General features: G+C 34.9%; 1 protein-coding gene across 1 annotated transcript in view; it reads right to left on the bottom strand.

Annotated features, from left to right (window-relative positions):
* MKLN1 (muskelin 1) overlaps positions 1-21,848 on the bottom strand; it is a 203,524-nt gene that overhangs the window by 103,973 nt on the left and 77,703 nt on the right. The window contains exons 5-6 of the mRNA XM_068972702.1: positions 12,813-12,922; positions 9,591-9,783 (exon numbers count right to left, since the gene is read on the bottom strand). Of these exons, the coding sequence (XP_068828803.1) occupies positions 9,591-9,783; positions 12,813-12,922 (303 nt within the window). The remainder of the gene's footprint in view (positions 1-9,590; positions 9,784-12,812; positions 12,923-21,848) is intronic.

Genomic DNA, 21,848 nt, shown 5'->3' with positions numbered 1-21,848 from the left:
GCAGCAGCAGCAGGGAACTAAGATCCCACATTAAAAAATAAAAAAAAACAAAAAGGCAGGGTAAAGATTTTTTCAAAATATATTGCTTTCAGTTCCTTGTTTTAATGTTAAAGAACTCCTTTCAAGATCTAATAACAAATGAAAAGTTTACACCTCTGCTGCCCAAATAATTTCCCTATGTTTCCCAAATTTCTAATTCTAGAGAGGTCTTGCTTAGTTAATAAGCCTTTTGTCTGGTATATTTCCTTGAATATATTCTAAATGATTGAACACAAACAACTGAGCTTTCTACTGAAACAATGACATTCTCATCTACAAAACTATGAAAACAACTGTTATATTATTTTAAAAGTCCCCCAAACAAAAAAAGTACAGCATTTAAATGGCTATGAACTATTCAACTTAAAAGATTATTTTCATATTTTAAGAAGTCTGGCAGTTGCTAATATTCTTATATGTCTATTTTTGACAAAAACCTAAACCAGGAAATCAGAAGGGTCTGCCAAGAATAAACTATCAAAAAGAACTGAAAATATGACTTCAGAGAAATCACACTAAGATCTAGTTGCTAACAATTCTCAAACTATTGAGAGTCTCCCAGCCCAATACCATCTCATTTTTCCTCTATGATTACGACTATAATAAACACATTTCATTAAGTCTTAACCAGGCACAAGCTGATTCTGTCTCTAAGAATGAATATTCTTTTAAAAAGGACATGGTTAAAAAAAAAAAGCAACTTAGGAAGGAAATTTTAATCAAAAGGAAAATACTACGGTCAAACTTCATCCAAGATTGAAAAAAAGAAGTACTGAATACAGTATTAGGGCCTACATTCAAACTTTTATCAAACTGATTTTTTACCAACACAGAAATTTTTTTATAAGATTAAAAATTCACTTATAAGTACAGCATAAAAAAGTTTTTGATAGTTCAAGAAGAATAATGGATGGGTAAAACAGATTTTTTAAAAAATTATGCATTTCAGCAGTTTGATCAAATTCTGACAAGAGAAATACATGATGTATAAAAATTTACATTACAACAATAAATACTGGGGAAACTAAACCAGTAAATATTTACCTGGATGGCAAAGCATAGTGGTAAAGTGAACAGACATAAAATTTAGCTCTGCCACTTACTAAGTACACTGTCTTAGGCAAATGACTTAATCAATGTCAGCTATTAAATTGAAATAACAATATTTGCCTAGAAAGTAGGTATGATAATTAAATAAATTAATTCATATATAGTATTTATTATGTATTAAAAAGAAGAGACAACAATTTGTCGACCAAGGTCCGTATATTCAAAGCTATGATTTTTCCAGTAGTCATGTATGGAATGTGAGAGCTGGACCATAAAGAAGGCTGAGTGCCAAAGAATTGATGCTTCTGAACTATGATTTGGAGAAGACTCTAGAAGTCCCTCAGACTGCAAGGAGATCAAACCAGTCAATCATAAAGGAAATCAACCTTGAATATTCATTGGAAAGACTGAGGTTGAAGCTGAAGCTCCAATACTTTGGCCACCTGATGTGAAGAGCCCACTCATTAGAAAACATCCTGATGCTGGTAAAGACAAAAGGCGGGAGGAGAAGGGGATGACAGAGGACGAGATGGTTGGATGTCATCACCAACTCAATGGACATGGGTTTGAGCAAGCTCCAGGAGATGGTGAGGGACAGGGAACAAACTGATGTCTCTTCTTTTTAATACATAATAAATACTATATATGAATTAATTTATTTAATTATCATACCTACTTTCTAGGCAAGTATTGTTATTTCAATTTAATAGCTGACATTGACTAAGATGGTGACTACAGATGCTGTAGTCCATGGGGATGCCAAGAGTTGGACACGACTGAGTGACTAAACAACATAGTATTTATTACAGTAGATGGCATATTTGCCTTTGATATAATAATTATATAATAATGATATATAATAATATAAAAATGATATATTTGGAACTATATATGGCAGAAAACTAATAATTTTTTATATACAAAATAAGAAAAATGGCATAAAGGCAAACAGAAATTAAGAGATGGAGGAGCAACTGAAGTGCAGGAATAATTCTGGAAAAGTAGCTTGAAAGAGCTGGCCTTGAGGAATGAGTTGGAAGCAAACAGTGATAAAAAGGTAAAGTAATCAGGGAAGGCAAATATACAGCACAAACAAAAGTACAAAGGCCCTGATGGTTCAGATGGTAAATAATGTGCCAGCAATGCAGGAGACTCAGGTTCAATCCCTGGGTCAGGAAGATTCTCTGGAGAAGGGAACAGATACCCACGCCAGTATTCTTAACCTGGAGAATTTCATGGACAGAGAAGCCTGGTGGGCTATACAGTCCATGGGATGGCAAAGAGTTGAACATGACTGAGCAAATAACACACACAAATAGCTGATTCAGTCTGCTGTACAGCAGAAACTAACACAACACTGTAAAGCAACTATACACTAATGAAAACTAATTTTAAGAAAAAGACATGAATGAACAGGAGTTAGGGAAACAAGTCATGTTTCCGGAAGCAGTCTGGTGGAAAAAAAAACAGAGAGAGAGATTTTGCATTAGGAGTACTGTTGAGAAGAAACAATGTCCCAAGAGAAAAGCAATACCATAAGAAAAAATCTTTCTGTTCTAGAACACAGTCCTAAGAGCCTATTTAAAACAGGAAAAATTTATTTCTTCCAAAGATTACTAAATGCCAAAAACAAGCAATTCAAGATTTTTTATGAGCATATAAAAAAGAAAAGGAAGAAAAAGTTTTGAAGTGGCAAAAAAAAAATCTGATTCAACATCAAAACGTAGTCATGTAATAGATGAAAATGGCCAAATACTTTTCCATGAAGATAAAAAAGTAAGAAACTCTCTTATAGAATATTAGCACAGTTAGAAATACAAACAGAAAACAGAGATATGGAAAAGATAAGGTTTGAGAACAAAGGTAAATAAAACATGAATGTCAGAGTCGAAGGAAAAAAGGAAAAGAAGAATACATAACAGAAATGAAGATCAAAGAAAGAAAACATTAACAATATAGTAATGGAAATGAGATAAAGATATTAGAGAAGCTTAAAAAATTAAACATAAATGTGCAATTAAAATGAGAAAATGAAAGAAATGAAAAATAGGCAATGTACCTTTAACTTGAAAGAAAACCAAAATACATAATAGTTAACAGGGTCACCACACTGGAGTTGCCCTATTTACATAATTATAAAATAACCTAAAACAAAGGTATAGCTAATATACTTGTATATTTAAACAGCCATAGGAAAAAAGACAGACTGCATCTAAAAAAGCAATAGCTGAAACTACCAATAATGAAAACTGATTAACAGTGAAATGATACCCAAAATGTACTTGAAGAAAATAACTGTCAATCTAGAATTCCATGTAAGTTAAATGTTAGTCACTCAGTCATGTCTGACTCTTTGGGACCCCATGGACCACAACCCGCCAGGCTTCTCTGTCCACGGAATTTCCCAGGCAAGAATACTGGAGTGGGTTGCCATTTTCCCTAGAATTCTATACCCTGTAAAATATCTTTCGAGAAAAGAGGCAAATTTTCAAGCAAACAAAAACTGAGTTAATCTTCATTAGAAGAAATTCTAAAGGATGTGCTTAAGGCAGAGGAATATGATCTTAGATATAAAATCAAAGATTCAAACTGCAATGAACAGCAAAAAAATCAGTAAAATTTGATAAAATTAATGGATACTATAAAAATCAAGATTAGTAATGTCTTCTAGGATCTCTGAACATAGTACGAAAATAAGGAACAATAGCATATGAGCTGGAATGTAAGTAGATGGGAGTTGAAAGTCTATTACATTCTTGTACTGATAAATTTTGTTAAGTATTTATATTTGTAGTCATTTACAGACTCACCATAAAAGAATATAAACAGGCTGCACTACTTCCAAATAAATAAAGAAAAAATAGAAAGGTTAAAATTTAAAAAAAAAATAAGAGATAAGAACCAAAGAGAAGAAATAAAGGACATGACAAAATTTTTCAGTAAAATGGTAGGATTAAACTCATATATTTACCAGTAATTTAATCAAGTAAGTAAATTAATGTTCAAATCAAAAGAAGACAGATTTTTTTTTTTAAACAACCAACTAAATTTACAGGCAATACATCTCTGAAAAAAGGATACAGAAAGCTTGAAATTAAAACATGGAGATAGATATGCTATGTAAACACTAACCAAATAAAGGCAGTTATATTAATGTAAGACAATCTATGCCTCAAGGTAAAAACATTACTAGAGATAAAAATATACTTTAATACAAAAGCTTTCATTCAAAATTAAAAAATTAAAAATTTGTGTACATCTAGTAATATAGCTTCAAAATATACCAAGCAAAAGCTGACAGAATTATATGAAGAGAGAATTTCATAATCATAGTTGGAAGCGTTAACACGTTTTCTTAGTAACTGAGAGAATCAGATGGAAACCTTACTAGGAAGGCAGACTTACACAACATGATCAGCAGACTAGACTAGCTGGACGGCGATGAAGCACCGCACCAGCAACTAAAGACTGGATTCCGTCCAAGTGCACATAGTATGTTTATAAAAATTGAAAAAGGAGGCAACATGGTAAGTCTTCTCAAATTCTGAAGAACTGGAATGTGCAAAATATACTTTGACCACTATGCATTTAGTTAGATAGAAGTAATAAAGAAAAGAGCCAGAAAACCTTTATGTATTTGGAAATTAAAAACTATATTTCTTACATAACTATGACTCACAAAAGAGCAGTATCATTTCCTAATGAAATTAATGAACTGGATAAAAATGAAAACAGTTCATAGCACAATTAAAAAATAAGAAGAGGGAAATTTATGTCCTTAAATGCATATAACAGGAAAATAACAAAGTCTGAAAATTAAAAAGCTAAGTATCCATCTCAGTAAACTATAAAAAGCATATTAATCTCAAAGAGAAAAAGAAGACAATATTAAACACAGAGTATAAGTCAAGGACATAAAAGTTAACATAAAGAATCAACAAACCAGAAGTTGGTTCTCTCAAAAGATAAACTTATGGTAAAAGTAATGAATTGGGGAGGGAGAAATAATTCATAAATAATATTAACACATTTTAAGAAATCCTACAAACATTAAACAGATAATAGGGGGGTATTAGGTACAGTTTCATGATAGTAAGTTTGAAATTTTAGGTGATCTTATTAAACCTCAATCAACCAATCAAATGACTCTGCATAGTCCTATAAAGTTTAAAGAAATTGAATTGGTAACCTAAAACTATTCCTGCAAGTAAATCTCAAGCACAGATAGTTCAATGGTAAATTCAACCAAGCATCTGAGAAAGAAATAATTCACATCTTACACTTATTCAGAAAACAGGAAGAAAAGGTTAAATCCTAAACATTTTACGTGAATTAGTCTAATAGGTATTAGTCTAATTAGGTATGTCATGAAAGCATAAAATATGCAGATTCTACCCTATCCATATTTATATAGGCCATAAGCCTATAAAATATAGGAGATCAAACAAGTCAATCCTAAAGGAAATCAGTCCTGAATACTCATTAGAAGGATTGATGCTGAAGCTGAAGCTCCAATACTTTGGCCACCTGATGCAAAAAGCAAACTCACAGGAAAAGATCCTGATGCTGGGAAAGGCTGAAGGCAGGAAGAGAAGGCGGGGGACAACACAGGATGAGATGATTGGATGGCATCACCGACTCAATGGACATGAGTTTGAGCAAGCTCCGGGAGTTGTGAAGGAAGGGGAAGCCTGGCATGCTGCAGTCCATGGTGTTGCAAAGAGTCGGTCACGACTGAGCGACTGAACAACAAACAAGGGAGTTTCTAGGCAAACAGGAAGTCTATTAAAGAAATAAATATACCCCAACATTTTCTTAAAATACAGACTATACTTGAAGAAGAGCATACTAATACATCAAATACACTAAAAGTAGTTTTTGTTTCCTCCACCATAAGAAGTCTGAAAAATGCTTTGGATTCCCTAGACTTTCTTATGATCAGGCAGAAACTTCTTACCTTCTCTACTATGTTTTTAATGGAGCACAAGCCAAAAAACTTTGCAGTGTTTACTTCCTTATTTGTCCAACAAATCATCATCAGTGAAGTCAGCAGCAAACTGAATAACCCTGGAAGGAATGTTTATTAACTAAACACTGTTCCAGGCCAGTGAAGTGTAAAAAAAGTATGACTTGGCTTTAAGTCTCAAGCACAATTACTACCAATTTCCCTAAACTTGGTTCCTTCCTAGAGTCAGAAGGATAAGTTAACTGTCTGCAATAGCACAGTTACACATGATTTTAACTTCTCTTAAATGAGTCTATTGCTAAACAGGCAGTTCTAAAACCTGTTTTTAGCTAATTACATAAAATTGCTGGTGGGTCTGTTGTTTACCTTAACAAAATATTAAATGCCATAAAAAGACTTAGAACATAAAGTTACTTGTGCCTTCATCTACAAAGTTAAAAAAATATAAACTCATTCTTAGAAATGGTATACATACATATATATACACACACACACGTATATACTTTCATTAGTAGCATTTTGATTATAAGAGATTATTACATATGTTCTATTTGTATATAGTCCAAAGTATATTCTATTTAAACACAGTAATCATTTATTTGAAAGTATCATCATCAATTAGATAAACAGTAACAATGCCTAAGGTTGAGAGGCAGGTTTGTTGTTATTACACAGTGAAGCTGGGAGCAATTCATTTTAACTTAACTTTAAATTTATAAACTCAAAGAAGGCACTGGTTCTGTTTCTCTAACTGTAAAATATTCAACCAAATCCTAAAGGAAATCAGTCCTGAATATTCACTGGAAGGACTGATGCTGAAGCTGAAGCTCCAATACTTTGGCCACCTGATGTGAAGAGCTGACTCACTGGAAAAGACCCTGATGGCTGGGAAAGACTCAAGGTGGGAGAAGAAGGGGATGACAGAGGATGAGATGGTTGGATGGCATCACCAACTCAATGGACATGAGTTTGAGCAAGCTCCGGGAGCTGGTGATGCACAGGGAAGCTTGGCGTGCTGCAGTCCATGGGGTTACAAAGAGTCGGACACGACTGTGTGACTGAACAAGAACAACAACTCTGATAAGTGAGTGCCTAATAATAATGAAAGATAGTGATAAGATTAAAATATATGAAAAGAGGACCAGGAAAGTTTATTATTCTTTGTTTCTATTAAAGCAATAGGATTTCTATACAACTTTTTGCATCATTTCACAAGTTTTATACTGAGCATTAAGCTTTTTCATTCACAGTGCTTCTGACTCCAAATGTGTGGGTTTTCTCCTTACACCAATCATTTCTCCAATTCTCTGATTCCAACTTGATATCCAACAGAGATTCAACTCAATTCTGACAGTATCTCCCTGGAGTTAAGTGTCAGATCTCATAAGTTAAAGGACTTAGTCTGACAAGACTATCCTCGCTTCAAATTCCAATCGTAAATTCCATTCCACTGGTACTTGACCTACCAGCTGTAAATTGGGGTTTCCCACAGCACCCTTCAGAGTCAATGAGTCTAGAGTAATTACATAATTTGGGAAAGTACTTTAGTTACTATCACTGGTTTATTATAAAGGATTCAAATCTGAAACAGCCAAATGGAAGAAAACTGTAGGGCAAGGTACGAGGGTAGAGGGTGTGTGTGTGTGACTGGAAGTGTGTGTAGCTTCATGTGTGTGTGTGACTGGAAGTGTGTACAGCTTCATGTGTGTGTGTGACTGGAAGTGTGTGTTTGTGTACCTTCCATACCCTTCATGCCACGCTCCCTAGCACCTCAATGTGTTCATCAAACTAAAGTAGTCTGAACCCCACTGTTCTGGGCTTTTGGGGAGATACCATCGAGTGGGCATGACTGATTAAAACATGGTTTTAGGTGACTGAACACCATCTTTGACTCTGCTTCACTCCCCAGAGATCAGGGATGGGGCTGAATCACATGGTTTGATCTTTATGGAGATCTGAAGTTACCTAGGGACTTCAGCACCAGTCATCTCAGCATACAAAAGACACATCACTCTGCAGATCCCAAGGGTTTTAGGAGTTGTGTGCCAGGAAACAGAAAAGACCAAATACTTATTTTTCATTATAACACAAGCATCTACTCTGTACTCTGTTACTATGACAGTTAAATTTTTTAAAAGCATTAAGACAGAGTTCCTTAAATAACAAAACACAAGACCTTAAATATTTAATTGGTTATCATCCTCCAAACAATTACCTTGGGAGATTATATTGTTAGGGGAAACACACACCCTGGTCAGGCACCATAGTAACCATCTGCATGAGTTATTTTACAACAGGAGGTCCTAGTAAAGAACATGGAATTAATAAGCTACCTACCACTCTTTCCCGGAAGAGTTCGGGAAAGGTCAAAAGGAGACCATGTGTCCCACCATCTCCCAGATTTCTCACTGGCATCTCTCTTGGCTGAGCAATGCGTGTGGCCCCAGGAAGGACTCTGAGTCGAAATGATTGGCCAGAGACAACCCAGAAACTAATCCCATCACAATAAAACCTGAGCCTGCGAGCCACATGGCAGAGCGGTTCTCCTGGGTTCCCTTATCCTACTGCTCTCTGCCTGGGCGCCCCTTCCCAATAAAGTCTCTTGCTCTGTTGGCACATGTGTCTCCTGGGATAGTTCATTTTCCAGTGTTAGACAAGAGCCCACTCTCAGGCCCTGGAAGGGGTTCTCCTTTCTACAACAATATTATGCTCTAACATTCACATTTCTTTCAGAATCAGATCACAGGCTAGCCAAGAAAATTAGCAATTATGTAGCATTCACATTACACAGACAATGTTTCTAATACAAATCTCTTCATTATCAACTATATCATTATTAACTGTATACTAATAAAATTTTTTGTCTTATCCAAGCACTCCCCACCCCCAAATTGTATGTGTGTATATATCAGGCGCTCAGTGGTGTCCAACTCTTTGCGACCCCATGGACTGTAGTCTGCCAGGCTCTTCTGAACATGGAATTCTCTAGGCAAGAATACTGGAGTGGGTTGCCATTTCCTCCTCCAGGATATCTTCCTGACCCAGAGATTGAACCTGGGTCTCCTGTGCTGGCAGGCAGATTCTTAACCATCTGAGCCACCAGGGAAGCCCCAAATTACACTATTAAAAAATGACAACTTGTTATCAATAAAAATATGTAAAGGACTAGGTCACTGGTACTGAAGGTAACATTAAAAGAATTTTTCTAAGTTGCTCAGTGCTAGTCAATGTTAGCATCTGTAAGTACATGGTTTTCCAAGATGAAAACTTAAATTTAGATACGTGAGTTCAAATATGTTATTTGCTTATTTTTCAAGTTTCATTATCACGTTACGGACCTGTCTTAAAGAAAATAAGTCCCTAACTCAAGGAACTAAATCTTTAGAGTAAAAAGATGGGAGAGAAGAAGGGAAAAAAGAAAAGAAAACTAAGAACTGACATAAACTTATATATTCTTTAAAAAAAAAATCCTGTTTCTTGTATATACTTAAAAATCGCCCTAATAACCAATCTAAGTTACATATTTATGACATACCATTTACAGCTTTTTCAATCAATTCTTCACAGGCATCAAAATCACCCTTCAATACCAATTTATCATGCAGATCTGTTAACATTGGATGTTCCAGGGCAATCTTAGTTTTCTTTTGCAGTGATTCAAAGGCTTCTGTATAGTTATGTTGTCTAAAGTGTTTTAGGCAAAGACGAATAGCTTCCTGTTCACGGTACTACTGGAACACAAGAGAAGGTATGAAAAAAAGAGATCTGGTTAGTTATTACTTTAGGAAATAAGAAGTGACAATTACTAACCTAAAGTGAGCATTTTAAACATTAACTAAACATACTAAGCATAACTTAGCGTTGTACTAATCCTATTCATTAGTATCATTACTAATTCTACTATTAAATGGCAAAGCTGAAGCTTAGTCAATTGTAATAACTTGCCAAAGGTCACAAAGTATATAGCAGAAAGATATTAAAGAGATGAAGATATACAGATATATTACTGGCATATTATTTCATGAGGATAAAAGATAACAAAAGATGAAACCAGGCCTAATTCTGAACTTTCAAGAAAAGAACCAGAAAAAATATTTATCAAATCTTACTTAAGATGGTAAAAATAATAGCTTCCAAGCTTTTTACTAATCGGGCTACAACGTTGGTACTGAAAGCACAGAAGCCATTAAATACATGCTCTTTATTCTTAGTAATAAGTTATTAGTTGAATGACAAATATTATCAAATGTTCATGTATTTCAAATTCACAAACAGGTTTTATGACTCAAAATCATCAGGGAGAAACTATTTAAGTTTCATAATTTTTTACCAACCCTGAGCTAATCCACTGATTAAATAGCTATAAAGTAAAAAAATCTCAATTAATTACAATCCAAAAAGAAATATTTAAAGTACTAAGTCTCTTCCCTAAAAAGATGAATGCCAAAAAACAAGATCACATATAGAATTTAAAAGAAAATTTAACTTCAAGTATAGTTATGACACAGGAAACAGACTTATAGACAAGGGCAGGGGAGAAGTGGGAGAGGGTGAAATAAATAGAGAGAGCACCACGGATGCATGTACACTAACATGTGTAAATAGACAGCCAATGGAACTCGAACTGGGGCTGTGTAATCACCTAGAGGGGTGGGAATGGGCAAAAGGGAAGAGGGAGATTCAAGAGAAGGGGGGACATATGTATACCTATGGTAATTCATGTTGATCTATGACAGAAATCAAACCAATACTGTAAACCAATCATCAATCAAAAATAAATAATTATTTAAAAAAAGAATAAGTTATAAGACTTCCACAAATTTCCTAAATAAGAATACAACAAACTGACATGGAACCAATGCATAATAACCAAATAAAAATATAATTTACTTGTCAGCATTACTGTTTAATAAAGCAGGAAAATTTACAAGACTCAAAATACTGATCAGTTTATAGTTTCTGATATTTTATTAATGACAGGTTACCAAAACACTTTTTCTTAAACACTATAGCAAGGTTTTCCCTCATCAATCAACAAAAGAATAATTTATATACAAACTAACTTGACATTAATAGCTTCATATGCTTGCTGCTAAGTCGCTTCAGTTGTGTCTGACTCTGTGCGACCCCAGAGACGGCAGCCTACCAGGCTCCCCCATCCCTGGGATTCTCCAGGCAACAACACTGGAGTGTGTTGCCACTTCCTTCTCCAATGGATGAAAGTGCAAAGTGAAAGTGAAGTCACTCAGTCGTGTTCCACTCTTAGTGACCCCATGGACTGCAGCCTACCAGGCTCCTCTGTCCATGGGATTTTCCAGGCAAGAGTACTGGAGTGGAGTGGCTTCTAAATAAAGATTTACCTAACTATTTGGAACCATATTAAACAGTAATACCTTGTTATCATGCTGACTTTAATTTCTAAAGGTTTACAATAACACAGAGAACTTGATGAAAGAATGACCAAACAATTTTAAGTTCTCAAATACAATCTGTCCACAACGTGGGGGGAAAGGTGCAATCTCCAATTTCTCAAAGTATCAAGTGATTTGTGAATATATTAAAGAAAGTACATGTACATATCAGAGGCTAAAGAGAAAATTTTTTCCAGTATCCTTACTCATTAATTTTTTTAAAAAAAGAACCAATAGAATTTAGAAGACTGTAAGTATCTGCTAAGCGCTGTTATATGTATAACACTGTAATTATCATTTTTAATGTTTAAGAATATCATCTCAACCTTGAAATAATTTAGAATATTACAGGTAATCCCAGAAAATATATTAAAAATACAGAAAAACAAAAACCCAGCATCTACTTTAAACTGAATATAATCAAATCCCCACAATAAATTAGTCAAACAAAAAGTTCCTCAATTACACTGACCAGAAAAGAACCGAAATTCTATTAAAAAAAAAAATCTTAGAAAGAACCTATATTGTTTCCCAACCTCCTAAGAGATAAGTTGACAGTTCAGTCCAAGAAGTCAGGAAGCAGTGATTAGATTAAAGCTTATCACTTCCCTAACGAGAAACAGTCCTCCCCTCAACAAAAACATAGCCAAAAGAGTTAAATGGATATACATCAGAAACAAAGACGAAACATTAAAGGTATTCAAAAAAACCAAAGACCCATTTCTTAATAATTTAAATTCATACTTCTCAGGTTGCATTTATTATATAAAATGACCTATGAATAAAATTATTAAATATTATCTTTATACTTCCTATAAGAATAAGATCACACTATTTATAGAAACTATCTCAAATTTTAGTTCTTTAAAAGAAAAAGTAAACACTGCTATTTTACTCGACATAAACACAAAGGAGGAATACATAAGAGCAATCCAGAACCACAGCTACCCCACTGAAAACTATGTATAAATGTTTCTATCAATACAGATTTGGTATATTAATGTAATAGCAGATTCTGGTGCCACCCTGCCTGCGTTGATGCACTGCCTGGAGCACTTGACAGCTGTGTGTCCTGAGGCAAAATACTTATCCTCTCTATGTTTTACTTCATCATCTGTAAAATATGGATAATAATTGTACCTATCTCATACAGTGGCAATGAGTGAATAAGTGACAAAGAACGTAATAACCTGGCAAAATGCAAATGTTTAATAAACACTGATTCATCTTTTTAATTATCATTGCTGTTCTCAATATTTTAAATTAATCTCAAGACAAGAGCATGACACAATTCTCTATTACAGGCATCTGAAACATAAAATCAGGATTTTAAAATACGGTCCTACCTTACTATACCAGTTGAGACAGGGCTGTACTACATCAGGATCATCAATGCCACTAAGTTCAACATACCAGATGCTGAAGTTAAAGCTGGGTCCCCACGATAAGAGTGGAACTTGGAGAAGGGAAAAAAGAAAGAAAAAAAATCAACATAGTTCAAATAAAACTTTAGCAAAGTAAAACAACAATTCAAACTTGATACCAAATTTTCTGAATACTTTCTATATGCCCAGCACTGTACTATTGGTGCTAGGGCCACAGGAACAAAATGAAGCATATGATCTATGCCATTATGAGGCTGCTTTAATTATAAAAACATGACGATATATTCAAAGTGTCATGTATCTATCCCCCCAAAAACAGGGCCAGGGCTAGATGATTTATTTTAGCAGGTTAGTTTTTATCAATGCCACAAGAAACAAATAATTACTATAAAAGTTATTTATAATTTAAACTGTATCAGAGCACAGAAAGAGACAAACTTCAATTGCTTAGCAAAGTGGCATATCCCAGAAAACAAAACCAGAAAAGATTTAAGGATAATATCAGCTCTGAGTATATATTCAAAATTTTAAATAATACTGATTTTTTTTTTAAAAAGCAAATTAATTCTACCAGGTTTTCACAGCACTAAATAGAATTAGTTCAAGGAATGGAAGGTTGGTTCAACAGGAGTGATATTAATGTAATTCATCATGTTAAGTAAGTAAAAGAGAAGCACATTTGATTACTTCAACAGATGCTAAGAGCAAACTAATAAAATTTACTTAAAAAACCCAAAACTCTTAAGGAACAGAGGCAGAAGAAAACTTTGCTACCTAGATTTTTTTCTTAAGAATCAAAACCTCAACCCACCACCCCCCTCAAACAAACCAAAACAAAACAAAAAACTAACAGAGAAACTTAAATATTCCCACTCAAATCAGGAACATGACAAAGAGGCCTAATATCTTTACTATTCAACACTATATGGGAGATCCTAGCCAGTGCAATCAGGAAAAACCCCTGCAAATTGAGAAAAAAATATCACTTGAAGATGATTTAGTTTATCTACCTAAAAAATTCAAGACATTTAACTGAAAAACTTTTATTTAAAGTTTATATGCAATAGCATATTGAAAAGCAGAGACATTACTTTGCCAACAAAGGTCCATTTAGTCAAGGCTATGGTTTTTCCAGTGGTCATGTATGGATATGGGAGTTGAACCTGAAGAAAGCTGAGTGCCGAAGAATTGATGCTTTTGAACTGTGGTGTTGGAGAAGACTCTTGAGAGTTCCTTGGACTGCAAGGAGATCCAACCAGTCCATTCTAAAGGAGATCAGCCCTGGGTGTTCTCTGGAAGGAATGATGCTAAAGCTGAAACTCTAGAACTTTGGCCACCTCATGTGAAGCGTTGACTCATTGGAAAAGACTCTGATGCTGGGAGGGATTGGGGGCAGGAGGAGAAGGGGACGAGAGAGGATGAGATGGCTGGATGGCATCACTGACTTGATGGATGTAAGTTTGAGTGAACTCTGGGAGATGGGTGATGGACAGGGAGGCCTGGTGTGCTGTGATTCATGGGGTCGCAAAGAGTCGGACACGACTGAGCAACTGAACTGAACTGAACTGATGCAAGAAAAACAGAAAAAGCTTAAAATATCTCGGAATAAACTTTAAAATATGCAAGGTAGTAAAATTTTAAAACATAAATATTTCATTTAATATGTTTCTAGATGGGAAAACTCAAAGGTTGTAAACATGTTCATTCCCCTCAAATTAATTATAAATTTAATGTAATCTCATAATCCTTATGGTATAGATCCTATTTTTTTGACATCAGACAAGCTGATATGAAAAATATCAACAAGACAAAATATCTAAAATAATACAAATAATAAGAAAATAAACATACTAAAAGATACAGGAATTTTAATTTTGGTATTAGTGAAAGAAAACAAAGTAACATTAAGGGAGCACAAGAGTGTCCAAAAATCTCTGAAGAGTCCAGAGGAATTTCATAGAATCAAGATAACATTTCACATCAGTAGTGACAGGACACAGGAGACAGAAGTTTTTAACCTGTGACTGATAGGCTCCCACAACCCTTTCAGAAGGTCCCATGTGGTCAACACTACTTTTCGTAATAAGACTAAGGCTTTACAGCCTTTCATTTTTTTCCTAAACTGTACTGACATTTGCACTCATGGTACAAAGGCAATGCTGAATAAAACTGTTGGCATCTTGGTAGTGCCATAAAAAGTAGTAGTATGAGAGTGTTCCAGTGTTCATTCCTTAATAGAGTGTGAACTGAACTGTATTCCTCGCCATCACACACCTGCAGTTAAAATACAAAATGACAATTCATTTAAGAATGTCTTCTGCAAATAGATAGCCAGTGGGAATTTGATGTATGATGCAGGGAGTGCAAATCCAGTGTTCTCTGACAACCTAGATGGTGAGATGGGGTGGAGGTGTGAGGGAAGTTCAAGAGGCAGGGGACATATGCATACCCATGGCTGATTCATGCTGATGCATAGCAGAAATCAGAGTAATACTGTATGGCAGCTATCCTCCAATTAAAAATAAATTTATTAAAAAAATAAAATGCTTTTCCATAAAAAAGAAAATACCATAAATAAAGTAAGCTACAACAATATAGCTTACTACACAGCTAATATAGCCAACATTTTATAACTTTAAATGGACCATGCTGCTGCTGCTGCTAAGTCGCTTTAGTCATGTCCAACTCTGTGCGATCCCACAGATAGCAGCCCACCAGGCTCCCCCACCCCTGGGATTCTCCAGGCAAGAACACTGGAATGGGTTGCCATTTCCTTCTCCAATGTATGAAAGTGAAAAGTGAAAGTAAAGCTGCTCAGTCGTGTCTAAATGGACCATAAGATATAAATGGAGCATAAGATATATTATATCATAACACTGTACACTTGAAATCCACATAATTTTATAAATCAAGTATACTTCAATAAACAGTATAAAAAGTAAATATATAAATAAATTTATTTCTTGGTTTGTGAAAAGTTTTCTAAATTTTCTTAAATGATGCTCACTTTCATAGCTCCTAGAAACACATAAATTTTTTTAATAAAATGTCATTTTGCCTGTATGTAATATACACTTAAAAATGCAATATAAACTCCTAAAATCGTGACTGCATTATCAATTTAATGTTAATTTTAACTGCAATGCTTAATTGTACATTCATCCTTCTAATTAAAATAATATGATTAAAACATGAAAAAATGTCTCTGATGATGTGTAAAAATTAATTTTAGTAAACTCCTATCATTAAGTACACATCATTTTAATATTCTGTGTGGTACAAAAAGTACTTTTGCTGCACATTAAAGTATGATGGCATTTTCAAGGAAAAGAACCTATGTAAGTTGTGAGCTGAAACAGCCATTGAAATAGCTCTGTAGGATACTATTTTTTCTTAAAAGAAAAGCTGACATCTAGTATTTAGATTTCAGTATCTGACAGACATTTACCTGTCATTTCAAAGACAACAAAATAACAGTATTTGTTGCCATGGACAAAATTCAAGCTTTTGAGGAAAAATTAGAATTTTGGAAATTCAGTATTCAGCATTGTGAGCTGAGTTACTTTCCAATACTTTTCTGATAAGATTGGTGGTAATAATAACAAGTGTGATTTTTAAAAAAATATTATATAATGAAATGTTCCCAAAACACCAATACCAATACAGTATACTAACACATATATATATGTAAGTTAGAAAGATGGTAATGATAACCCTGTATGCGAGACAGCAAAAGAGACACAGATGTATGGAACAGACTTTTGGACTCTGAGGGAGAGGGAAAGGGTGGGATGATTTGGGAGAATGGCATTGAAACATGTATACTATCAAGTAAGAAACAAATCGCCAGTCTATGTTCGATACAGGATACAGGATGCTTGGGGCTAGTGCACAGGGATGATCCAGAGAGATGATATGGGGTGGGAGGTGGGAGGGGGTTTCAGGATTGGGAACTCATGTACACCCGTGGCGGATTCATGTCAATGTACAGCAAAACCAATACAGTATTGTAAAGTAGAATAAAGTAAAAATAAAAATTAAAAAAAAAAAAGAAATGTTCCAACATTTGAAAGATTTGTATAACTCAGTGAATCACATTTTCTAAATTACCAATAAATGATTTTACAAAACCATACATGGATAAAAGACTGGTTCAAAGTACAAAACAGAACAATGGATTTTAGTATCACACCAACATGGTTCAGACTGAATAATGTAACTAAGAAACTAATACTTGTCAATTTTTGATTAAGTATCAAAACAAAATATCTACAATATTTAATATCAGGTCTACTAATTTCCAAGTCCACTGCTTTTTCCTAGCATATGAGGCTCAGTGCAGAGCTAAGATGTACTAGGTCAGATGCTTTCCTACTTTTGCCATCTAAAGGATGCTGGATGAGTAAAGACAGAGAAAAGCAGCAGGATATACACAGGGTTCCCGGAACATTTAACATGACCTTCAGCTTATATGTGCAAATAGCACAAACTTCAAGAAGTTTTATACCAACAAATACTGAATTATCATCACTGCTTTGGTGTGCATTTTTTCAGAAGTACCATTTTAAAAGCGTTATCTACTACATCACAGCAATAACCATTAAGCAGTATAAATATCAGAATAAAACAACATTCTAAACCCAAGACCCCAAGAAAACAGTCTGTAAGTGTAACTTATTAGTTAGTGATCTGAAATCCATTCTTAAGTTCCAATTTCAATAAAATCAGGAGGAAAAAAAGCTTCCTATCACATCTATTCAAGTCAGAAAAATGTTCATTTATTAAATCCTTATAAGCAACTGTGGGAGGGAGGTTAATTAGGAAATCATGTCACAAGATCTTATATTAGACGAATAAAGAGTACAGTGAATTTTTAACAAACTGAAAGCATATATACAGGATGAGGAGAATGATATATACCCATTTCAAATATACACAAATGATTTTTGGTGGCATTAACAACACTAATACTGAATATCAGACCCAATCTGTGCTGTGTATCAGCAATCTAAATGTGAACTGGAGCGCCAAGCACACCTTCCTTGCTCCCTAATAAAAGATGCCTTTGTCCTCACCTCAAATAAAAAAATTTTTTTAGAAACTCCTCACATCCCAAGGCTAAGACTGTATCCTAAGATTCACTATTAGTTCTTCCAATGGGATAATCAGACAAAGACAAGATCAGGATCAATACCTCTCACAGATTTTCATAAAATGGCATGCATAGAAAATGACAAGATACTTAGTACACAAGCACACTAGGTTTTAGGATTCAGTGATTCTAGGATTGGCGGGGAGTCAATGTACATATGTACATATACATTCAATATGCTTTGGCAGTATCATTTGGAAAGCTCTGGTCTAGATGACTAAACAGCTGTTAGAAGATGCTACTAATTTTAAGCTCAGGTTCTGGAAGACTACAAAAATTCAAGATTAACTTCGCTGAAAGAGTGCATCTACTCTTACTCAGTTCAGTTCAGTTTAGTTGCTCAGTCAACCTCATGGACTGCAGCACGCCAAGCTTCCCTGTCCATCACCAACTCCTGGAGCTTCCTGAAACTCATGTTGGAGCTTCCTCAAACTCATGTCCATTGAGTCAGTGATGCCATCCAACCATCTCATCCTCTCTCGTCCCCTTCTTCTCCCGCCTTCAATCTTTCCCAGCATCAGGGTCTTTTTAAATGAGTCAGCTCTTTGCATCAGGTGGCCAAAGTACTGGAGTTTCAGCTTTAGCATCATTCTTTCCAATGAATATTCAGGACTGATTTCCTTTAGGATAGACTGGTTGGATCTCCCTGCTGTTCAAGGGACTCTCAAGAGTCTTCTCCAAAACCACAGTTCAAAAGCATCAATTCTTCAGTGCTCAGCTTTCTTTATAGTCCAACTCTCACATCATACACGACTACTGGAAAAACCATAGCTTTGACTAGATGGACCTTTGCTGGCAAAGTAATGTCTCTGCTTTTCAATATGCTATCTAGGTTGGTCATAACTTTCCTTCCAAGAAGTGAGCGTCTTTTAATTTCATGGCTGCAATCACCATCTGCAGTAATTTTGGAGCCTCCAAAAATAAAGTCAGCCACTGTTTCCACTGTTTCCCCATCTATTACCATGAAAAAATGGGACCAGATGCCATGATTTTAGTTTTCTGAATGTTGAGTTTTAAGCCAACTTTTTCACTCTCCACTTTCACTTTCATCAAGAGGCTCTTCAGTTCTTCTTCACTTTCTGTCATAAGGGCAGTATCATCTGCATATCTGAGGTTATTGATATTTCTCCCAGCAATCTTGACTCCAGCTTGTGCTTCATCCAGCCCAGCATTTCTCATGATGTACTCTGTATATAAGTTAAATAAGCAAGGTGACAATACACAGCCTTGACGTACTCCTTCCCTATATGGAATCAGTCTGTTGTTCCACGTCCAGTTCTAACTGTTGCCTCCTGACCTGCATACAGATTTCTCAAGAGGACAGGTGGTCTGGTATTCCCATCTCTTGAAGGATTTTTCACAGTTTGTTGTGATCCACACAGTCAAAAGCTTTGGAAGACTGTAAAAATTCAAGATTAACCTCTCTGAAAGAATGCGTCTACTCTACTTAAAATGAATGAATGCAGGAAGTACACAAAACACTCAGCACAGTAACTGGCATATGGTAGGGGCTCAATAAATGCTATATATTAGTATTATTAACTCCTATTCCTATAATAATTTTCTTCTTAATAGTATACTTTTAAAATGTTACCTTTCTCTACATGCTCTCATGAAAGCCACCATTGGGGTACGTTCTTCCCCCACCTCCCCACCTCCCTCTGACAAGACACAGTACTCATCCTAGACTTCCAGACTCCTGAGGATCCAGAATGCAGGTTGAGTCCGGTCAAAGCTAAAGCTTCTCTCTGAACCTCCGACACCCACTCAGGCTACAAAAATCCAAAAAATTCATAGAAATCTAAGTCATCTCATCTACCAAAAACCAGAACTCCTCCAGAATCCTTTCAAAAAATCAGTACTTCCTTCTGCCTTCACATCACCTTATTTCCTAATACAAATCTTCCTAGTCACCATATAAGTAATAACCTTATCCCATTCAACTTTATGTTTTCAGCCATCTGATCTAATCGCCCACTGAGGTTTTCCCTTCCAAACTTTAAACTTGCTCTCTTGAATCTAACCACCCAAACAACTACTCTCCTTCCTTACTAAACTTTCTCTTTACTTACAAAGCTTACCTGAAACTAAGCTTCTTCCTAAGGCCAACTCTCAACTTTCACACTAAGTCCTACTGAAGACTTCACTCCAGTATGGGCTCTTTGGTTTTTTGTTTGGTGATTTCCCTTGGATATTCAATGAACGCTGTGACCCAATCCCTCTCAGATTTAAATGTAAAATGAAAAGTACAAAGGATTCAGAGTAAGCAAACTATATTGAAATATAGCTATAAAAATAACTAAGATACAAAATTATGATATAGAAATATATACGCTTTTATTAGCATATTAGCTAACAAGATTCTAGTGGCAGGTCTAATAATTATCATACTTTCAAAGATATAATGTTTGCCACAGTGTAATGTGATGAGAAATATTTATAACTTCTATCCAAAACAAGTCACAGGTAATGCCAATACTGTAAGCTACTGCCTATATTCATAATTGAAGAAAATGCTAAGAGTTTAGAGAACACAAAGTTGTAACACACAGCCACTGATTAATCCCTATAAATCTCTGTATAATAAACTCAAAAAGTAAAAATAGGATGTCTCTAATGAGGCAAGTAGTTTGCTTGATGCTTCTGAAATATGAGCAAACAGAAGACAGTTGCTATCACCAAAGATTTCAGAATCTACTTGAGGAAACAAAACTTTCACCCATCACAGAGTAAAAGAATTCAACATTCATAAAAAGACAGACTTAGGTTTGTATCCTATCTCTATGTTCTACTGTACAGTTTGGTCTAATCATTCAATCTACCTCTAAACTTCAGTTTTCTCATCTGAAAAGTGAGCATAATATACCTATTTCACAGAGTGTTAGATGTTTCATAACCAACATCTGTTTATCACTTCAAAGTAATATAAGCACATATCCAAAAGCATATACCAAATGCTATGTCTTTGATCCATCACTTACTAGCTATATACCCTGGGACACATCATTTGACTTCAAGTCTCATTTTCCTTAACCAAAAAAGGCAAGATTTTTTATCTTCCAGTGAAATGCTCAAATGAGATTCCACTTGTGAAAACACAAATGCAAAAGCAGTAAAAATAACACATTCAACTCTTTGCAACCCCATGAACTGTAGCCTGCTAAGCTCCTCTGGTTCATGGAATTTTCCAGGCAAGAATACTGGAGTGGGTTGCCATTTCCTTCTCCAGGGAATCTTCCTGACCCAGGGATTGAACCTGCAACTTCTTTTTCTCCTGTACTGGCAGGAGGATTCTTTACCGGAGCCACCTGGGAAGCCCATTAAAAACATATGAAGTTCTAAGTAATGACTGCTGAAATGACATGAAGGCTCAAATCATGTGCATATACTTTTTCTATGTCCAACTGATGCATAAGAGGACCTCTGTTCTCTTATAAATTTTTTAAGGGAACAAACTATTCAACAACCCTAAACAGGCTTCTATTCATAGTTCTTCTAATGAATAATATTAGAGGATTAAGAATTTTAGAAGCAGCAGTAGTACTTTCCTTCAAAGAAAACTGATGGGTATAGAAAATGTACTCTGAAAATTCAAATAAAATAACTTAAAAAAAGAGAACATTTCATTTTGCATGACTAAGCAATCAGATGTAGAATAAGTACTTTAAAATTTTTAAATCTAAATTTATTACATGAAAATATAAAATATTTTCACTGCTGCTACATTTGGAATGTAAGAATTGTTCAAGCATTGTTCAAGAATGTAAGAATCTATAAGAAATGGCTGGCATGCATACTGAGGAAAGAATTATATATTAGGATGAAAGAAGAACAACTAAAGAATT

The sequence above is a fragment of the Capricornis sumatraensis genome, chromosome 5 (genome assembly GCF_032405125.1).
Source record: "Capricornis sumatraensis isolate serow.1 chromosome 5, serow.2, whole genome shotgun sequence".
Taxonomy (NCBI): domain Eukaryota; kingdom Metazoa; phylum Chordata; class Mammalia; order Artiodactyla; family Bovidae; genus Capricornis; species Capricornis sumatraensis.
Note: the sequence above shows the minus strand (reverse complement) of the source record. Positions and strands in the feature narration are given on the sequence as shown.